Source organism: Nicotiana tabacum, chromosome 23 (assembly GCF_000715075.1).
Source record: "Nicotiana tabacum cultivar K326 chromosome 23, ASM71507v2, whole genome shotgun sequence".
NCBI classification, from domain to species: Eukaryota; Viridiplantae; Streptophyta; class Magnoliopsida; order Solanales; family Solanaceae; genus Nicotiana; species Nicotiana tabacum.
The window spans coordinates 128,859,264-128,867,475 of NC_134102.1; the positions used below are offsets into that span (position 1 = coordinate 128,859,264).

The 8,212-nt window shown below is 33.9% G+C and overlaps 1 protein-coding gene across 1 annotated transcript; it reads right to left on the bottom strand.

The window, feature by feature from the left end:
* Positions 1-764: 764 nt before the first annotated feature.
* Positions 765-7,428, bottom strand: LOC107802821 (hydroxymethylglutaryl-CoA synthase). Its single transcript, XM_016626400.2, has 12 exons — positions 7,131-7,428; positions 6,529-6,635; positions 3,858-3,990; positions 3,214-3,357; positions 2,924-3,082; positions 2,484-2,557; positions 2,318-2,393; positions 2,168-2,223; positions 1,992-2,079; positions 1,687-1,827; positions 1,440-1,589; positions 765-1,285 (listed from the first exon to the last, which is right to left on the bottom strand). Exons 1-12 carry the CDS (start codon positions 7,200-7,202, stop codon positions 1,097-1,099), a joined length of 1,389 nt encoding a protein of 462 aa, XP_016481886.1. The 5' UTR covers positions 7,203-7,428; the 3' UTR covers positions 765-1,096.
* Between the last annotated feature and the right edge of the window lie 784 nt (positions 7,429-8,212).

Sequence of the window (8,212 nt, forward strand, 5' to 3'; positions counted from 1 at the left end):
GAGTTTCAACCAGAATCAATGTGGGGAAGGGAGGGGAAATGGCCAAATGGAAAACCAAACCTCTCCCTCCACAAGTGTAAGTTCAAGCCAAGCTTTTAAAATCAAATTTATTTTAATATTAAAAGTACTTTTCGTATGGCCAAAAAAGGAAATTAATTGTCAAATAATAGGATGTATTAGAAGGGAATATTTAAGTCGTCCACCTCTAAATTGAAGAACACATATGGAATATTTTAAAGGTCCAACTTGCATTAATTGAAATTCTTTTATTTTGAAAAACGGAAGAAAAGTTCTTTCATGTGTTTTTTTTTTCTTTCACCAACTTAGTGAACTTCAACTTTACTATCAAAATAAGAAGGAAAAAGTGCAAGAAATCACACAAATTAAAAAGCTTAATGGAGGCAACTTCAAGTAGTTTTCGAACTGAAAATCACGTTTTGAGACTTTTAAGCCATGGCGGCTGACTCGCAGCTGTTAATAACTTGCACCTAGTTTGGTTGATGGTATCGGATATGCAACATTTGGTCTGTGGTTTTAATAATACATACATACATACATTAAGTTATGTGGAAACTTATGTATAATAAGAATATAGATATTAGCAATGCATGGATTAAACTACTTTAAAACAAAAATGTCATTTCACAATAAGTATTCATGTAGAACAATCACTTCATTATTAATCACAACATAAACCATTCTTACATTATATATAATCCCTGCATAAATAACATGTGAACCAAATAATCCCTTACTAAAATAGGTTGCCCTTGTGCAATCGCAATACTCCATTAAATTATGATCTTTCTCATAAGCACATCAGTTTATCAAGGCACAGGTGAGAAAATTAATGAATTTCAATCAAGACTAGGTTTGATGACTTCTACAATCATCTACAATAATTTCACAAACAGGTTGACACTGAACACAAGAATTCGTTGAGAATTAAAAAAAACAAAGGCATAGGATCTATTCTGGAAAAGAAACTAGTAATAACAATCAAATCTGCGGACGCACTAGTTATTCTTCTATGCGCTGACAAGAACTAAAAGAGCACGAACCAACTACATGGCCTTACACCGTGCAAGAACGTTGTTCAGTGTCCATTGACCAGTCCATGTTCGGGAGCCTTCTGTGCATAAAATCTTCTGTACTTGGAATCAACCTCTGTTAGGTAGTAGGTTCCTGGTGCGAGAAGGCTGCAATCCTTGCTGGTCACAAAGTCCTTGGCACCATATCTGTGCTCCATTAGTTTCATTATTTCGACGAATTTTTCAGGAGTGAACTGCACAAGATGTTATTGTCAGTCATGGTTATGATGAAAAAAGAGAGATAATACAACAAAAAATCACCAACAGCTGCTTGGATATCTAAGCGTAAATAAAGTCAATGATGGAGCCCAAATCCACGATTGAGTTGTAGATCAAAATTTAGCATACCTCGTGTCTCGATTTCAACTTCTCTGCAACATTCATCACACTTGCGATGTTTGACAAACTAAAAGGATGTTGACCTTCGTTAAACTTTAGTGAAAACATTGTTGCAGTCAATCCACTCCCATAGGAGAACATGATTACCCTCTGACCAGCCTGAGGTAACAAAATGATTCAGAAACTGGAAGAAAAATGTAGATACAGGACATGAACAAGCAAATGGAACAAAAGAAGAAAAGTAACTTGTATTTACCAATATGTTGTGCTTATTGTGAATGAGGGATGCAAAAGCAGCATAGAGAGACGCGGTGTACATGTTGCCAACTTGTTTTGGTATCAATGTGGTAGGTTGCACCTTCTCGTCATAAAACGGTTTAGCAACTTGCTGGGATGCCTGTAATATGCATAATAAAAATCCATTTTCAGTTCAGTCTTCGAGTTATTTATCCTACTTAAGACTCATTTCATCATTTTGAGTGAAGTACTGGAAGACAATCGCAGGAGATCACTTGTAAAACAAAGAAATATTTAAGAAAGAGTAGGAAATTGTTAGTGAACCTTCTCAAGATCACGGCTTTGGTAGCTTTCATCACCGGTTAAGGATTCAAAGGGAGCCAGGATTTGTTTGGCAGACTCATCAACAAAGCTGCAAATGCAGAAATCGGAATGATTAGTCCAAAGAATTCCTTTAAAGAATAAGAAGATTCCTTTGTAACAGAAGATTTGTAACACACCTAGCATTCCTTAGAAAGTCGTTGAACAGCAATCGACCAAAGCTCTTCTGCACGAGCTGCAAGATTAAAAAAAAGATTCAGATAAATGTTAAATCACTTTATTTAGAGAAGTAGAAAAAATTATGAATCTGTATGGGGCTCATAAGCTACCTTGTTGTACGGTGAATGGAAGACAAAGTAGGCTGCATCAGCCATTGAGAATTGCTTGCCTTCCAATTTCTCATATCTAAAACATGGAAGTAAAAGGTCACTAAAAGATGATACTAGTTAAGAAGTCTCAACTTCAAATATATAGACACATCAATCGGGGCCTTACTTGTTGCATAAACTCTTGTAGCAAGAATCAAGTGCCATGAGATAACAGGTTTGTGAAAGCTTACCATCAACCACCTGCAACACAATTAACATCATACAGAGCAGATGAGAAATTCTGAAGCTTCAACAGTGATGATGCAACGTGCACAACTTTGGTACAATAAGGAATTGATAAGAGATACTGAAAGCGTACAGATTGTCATGCAACAAATTTTTTCCTGATAAAATATTCATCCAATTTCCATAAGAGCCAAAAAATAGAGTTTAAGGTATCAGCAAGTGGTACCTTTCATAAAATTCCATCAAGTTATATCACTTTCAATACACACTACCTCAAAATATCAACACAAATTTAACCCAACACTTGGAGCAAAATAGAACTTTGAAACATTCATATGAAACTGATGATCAATAAGACAAACAGGGATAAAAGGGAATTACTGGATATTCACTGTCAAGGATGGGCTTGTAAAAATCATAGGCATGGGACATATGGCTAGCCCTGATCTTGCTTTCAAACACTATAGGAGCATTAGGCCCCACAAGCATAGCAATGGCTGCAGCTCCTCCAGTGGGCCGAGCAGGTCCCTCTGCATAGACCTGTGAACAGAAGCTCTTGAACAAGTTAATAAAGCTCATGCAAAGGCACAATGCATTTCACACTATGTATCTAATAAGGAAAGCATTAGACAAAAAGCAAGTTGTAAGATGCATTAAGATGAAGATCATACCGCACTGTCTGTGCATACTACAAGTCCATAGCGGCCATCCCACGAGGAGCTTTCCACCCAATTTACGCAGTTGAACAATGCAGCAGTTCCCCCATAACAGGCATTAGTTGAGTCAACTCCTTCAATGTCAGTATTCCCATGTTTCTGTTTGTTTAAATGGTACAGAACCAGGATAAGTAAAGATCACCATATGTTATACGCATAAGGTAAAGCTTTAGCAGTGAAGAGGAAAGTCAATAAAGACAAACAAGCAAAAATGTGTGCAATGAACATTTTATTATCCAAGGATAAATGTGACAGCAAATAGTAATCTCATTTTGGAGGAGCTACTTGTGTTTTTCACTTAGGTGACAATATATAAGGGTAACAAAGGATCGGCTAAATTTGAGGGCCAAGATGAAACTAGGACTAGGACATACTTCATGCATAATAAGTGACTTAAAGTCTTAAACATTTCACATCTTTTATAATACTTGGCTGCAACAAATATTCTCTTTTATAAGGAAAAAAACTTCGGCTGCAACAAATATTGTATTTTGAGATACGTGAAAGGCTTAGCAGTTAAGTCTCACTTGGCCACACATTTGAACAAACCATAATAGACTATTTATTATTCAACGTTGCCTAGAAGCAATAGCCAGTACCTCAAATATTTGCATTAAAAATGTCTTGATGGATTTGCTCTTGTCAATAACTGTTTCACTTCCAACCTCTAGCCGACCAATTTGCTTTGGATCAATAGCATACTTCTCCAGAAGGGAAGTAACAGCTGTCAAGCTAAAGATGAAAAAATTAATGAGAACAGAAGTAAACATAGTATCACTTTTGCAAGATTAGCTAATAAAGTTAGTCCCAATTCCTAACTTGTCCTAAAACACAAATATTTAAGTAATGAAACGAAATCGGACCAAAGGAAGCAGAACAATTATATAGGATTCACTTATCCGATCCCCGCTAGTTTGGAATTGGCAGGTATAGTGGTATCCCTCTGTCCCAATTTATGTGATACTTTTTCCTTTTTAGTTTGTCCCCAAAAGAATGAAACTTTTTTATATTTAAAAATAATTTAGCTTTCAACTTCCTATTTTACCCTTTAAGAGATGATTCCACACAAATGTTTATGACTTGTTTTAGACTAATAGTTTCAAAAGTCCTTTTTCTTGAACTCCACACCTAATCAAACAACATCCAATAAATTGTGGCGGACGGAGTAGCAGGGCCGGCTCCAATGTTATGGAAGGTAAGACTTGTGCCTTAGGCCCCCAAATTTGGGGAGCCCCATTTTTTAAAAATAATAGGTTTATAGGTATTTTTTAAAAAATATTTAGTACTTTTAATATAAAAGTAGAGTTTTTAATAGAAAAAGAAAGAATTTTTTTAGATATATAAATAAAGTAATAACTTAATTTCCTTAAAAATGGGTAGATGAATAGCTTTCCTAACGTTTCAATTTGTCACTTTTTACTCCTTCATTAGATAACATGTAAAAGAAAATACTCTTTTCCTTAATTTCTCCAAGTCAATCTTTCTTCTTTCCAATCTCTCCGTATTTCAGAAACCCCTACATATTTTCTGTCTTTCTCTTTGATATTCTTACTTGCCTTCTTTCTCCAAGATTTCATTAGTTCAAGTGTTCAACAATACTTTTAAGCTTCCAGTAGTTCTATACTTCTATTGCTCTATAAAATCTTATCTAAGATCAACAATTTATCAAGAAAGATTAAATGATGAATTGGCTATATTATCAATTGAAAAGGAATTATTAGAAAAAATCCATTATAAAAAAGATTATTAAAAATTTTGTATCTTAAAAAGTTAGAAGATAGATTTCAAATAAAAACAATCTTATAACTTCTTTTAAAAAATTTAGGTCCCATATTAAACTTTGATTTTAGGCCCCGAATGTTCTTGAGCCGCCCCTGCGGAGTAGTTGTTTTTGTAAAAATTTCACGGGGCGCCCTATTTGGTCACCCCTCTTTAACTTATACCCGTTTGGTTTTTCCGTTTGCATCCGTACCCATTTTTTTGTTAAAAGCGTTTTAAAAAGACGATTTTGCCTTTTTTTAATAAAAGACTATTGACAAAACTGTAGACTACAGGGGAAAACTTCAGCATGTTTTGGTATGAAATTTTGGCAAATGAACTAAATAACTTCAGCATGCATTAGAAAAAACTAATTAGAAAATTACAATACTGCAAGACAAAAACTTAAGCATGTTTAGACTGAAGTTTTAGCAAGTGAACTAAAAAATTTCAGCTTGTTTAGACTGAAATTTCGGATAAAACTCATGACAAAACTTTAGCATGTTTTGGTATGAAATTTTAGAAAATGAATTAAATAACTTCGGCATGCATTAGCAAAAACTCATTAGAAAATTACATGCTGCAAGACAAAAACTTAAGCATGTTTAGTCTGAAGTTTTAGCAAATGAACTAAAAAACTTAAGCATGTTTAGTCTGAAGTTTTAGCAAATGAACTAAATAACTTAAGCATGTTTAATCTGAAGTTTTAGCAAATGAACTAAATAACTTCAGCATGCATTAGCAAAAACTCATTAGAAAATTACATACTGCAAGACAAAAACTTAAGCATCTTTAGTCTGAAATTTTAGCAAATGAACTAAAAAATTTAAGCATGTTTAGTCTGAAATTTTAGCAAATGAACTAAAATCTTAAACATGTTTAGTCTGAAATTTTAGCAAATAAACTAAATAACTTAAGCATGTTTAGTCTGAAATTTTAGCAAATGAACTAAAAAACTTAAGCATGTTTAGTCTGAAATTTTAGTCAATAAACTAAATAACTTCAGCATGTTTAGACTGAAATTTTGGATAAAACTCGTGACAAAAATGTAGACTGCATGATAAATAACTTCAGCATGCATTAGCATGAAATTTTAGCTTCAATGTGAAACAACTTCATGCTATATTAGCATGAAGTTTTAACTTCAACATGAAACAACTTCATGCTACATTAGTATGAACTATGAAGTTTTAGCTTCAAGGTGAAACAACTTCATGCAAATGTGATTCTCAAGATGAATCTGGACAAGTTTCTGGTTTTTTGATAAAGCTACTGAGAGGAGATGAGGAGATCTTTTTTCATGAATGAGGTTGCAGATCACGCGATTAATGCGTGATGCAAGTTTTGTATCTTTTGTCAGGGATGTAATTGTCATATTATTACGGATTTTTTGTCAGCTGGCTACCAAATCAATAATTTTTAAAAATAGGGTACAGGTTAAAAGGTGGCACAAATATAGGGTACGACTGCAAATCCCCGGTCGTTTTTGCAGCTACTAAAGTTAGCATGTACCTCATCGATATAACATCTTCAACCTCAGTGCAAAAGCCCATGCAATCTTGTCCAAGACCAATTGTATACTTGCCTTTGCTTGCTCCATCATGAGCCTCCAATACTTCCTATACATTGCAATTTTACATAAATTAAAATTTCAAAAAAATCACAATCCTAATGTCGGAAAGTTCTATTAGCAGATCTTCCTTCAAAAGTAAAAAGTCAAATTGAATGTCACATTATGTCACAATACATGTGACATGCAAGTACAATAAATTAAAATCTATGATCTTAGATTCATTAATCATTAGATCTAAAACAAAATGGTTCCTAACGTCCGGAGCAATTATTGACTTTCTCTTTATAACAACACTAAGGTAACAATACTCAATTCTAAAGAAAAATAACAATTCCTTCAGAAAATTAAAATCGCAATAACAGAGGCATTTCGAGAGTCTAAATTGTGATTATTACATAGCAAAAAGCTTTATCCGAAAAAGCTTCATTTTCCCTCATCCAAATTACAGCACCAAAATACAATCGTAGATATACATCTGGAAGTATGTATAATTATACGCATGTAGATGTACGTATTTACAATTTGATATACAAAATTTTACCTGCCGAAGGCAAGTAGGAGGAAAGTAAATCTCCATGGCGAGAATTCCGACATTCTTCGGTTGAGAAGCCATTTCCGATTGTTTCAACTGTAAATTTTGAGCACAAAAATTAACTAGATCAAAAAAAGTAAACCTTCAATCACCGGACGCCGGTGTTTCTTTCGTTCTCCGGCGAGGAGAATGTTCGAGAGGAAATCCTAGAAGGTCGGAAATAGAGAGAGAAAAAAAAGCGAGAGAGGAGTCCGAGTGATTCTCTCTAAGGAAGAAAGAAGATGAGTGGAGTTGTTGTGTGTTGAGAAGCCTTCGCATGTTTCCGTTCGATTTATATACTACTATCGCACCCCTCAAATGCAGACTTCGTGACGACCAAACATTTTTTCATTTTCCAGAATAGGATAATTAACGGGAAGAAAAGTTTGGTGCATTAAGTTCCCGCTATACAAATTTTGAATGTATTATGTGCGGAATTCGAGGAATGTCGTATTTCTGTAAGAGACTCGTGAATTCTTGATCATATAGTAGCAACTTTACAGATTATTTCCCTTCGGGATAATTACTCGATAATTATATTAATCTTTTCCCAGATGATCCACAAAGAGGGCCTCGGTCAAAATCTCGTCCAAATATGTGTTTTTTTGTCGTTTGTTCATTCTTATTTATTAATTCGTTGAAAGGTTTGATATCTTTATAGTGGAAAATGGATTGATTTTAAAAATATATCTTATTTATCGAGAACTTTTTATAGTCGCACAAATATTACTATATATTTAAGATTATAAGTTTTAAAAGATTTATTATCGCATAAATATTGAGTATGATATATTTATGATCACAAATTTAAAAATTCTTCTATTCTCTTAAAGTTTATATCGAGCCAAAATTCATCACATAAAGATAGCATTCTAAAGGTGAAATGATATTTTCTGCATAGTGGTAAAAATGACACCAGATAGCCAGTGGTGAAGCCAGAAAATTCAACAAAGGTGTTCAAACCTTTGTCAGTAGGCTATGTAAGGGTGTTCAAAGTCTATTTTTAATCAATAATAAGTAATATTTTACCTTGTACGGAGTATAATTTTCCG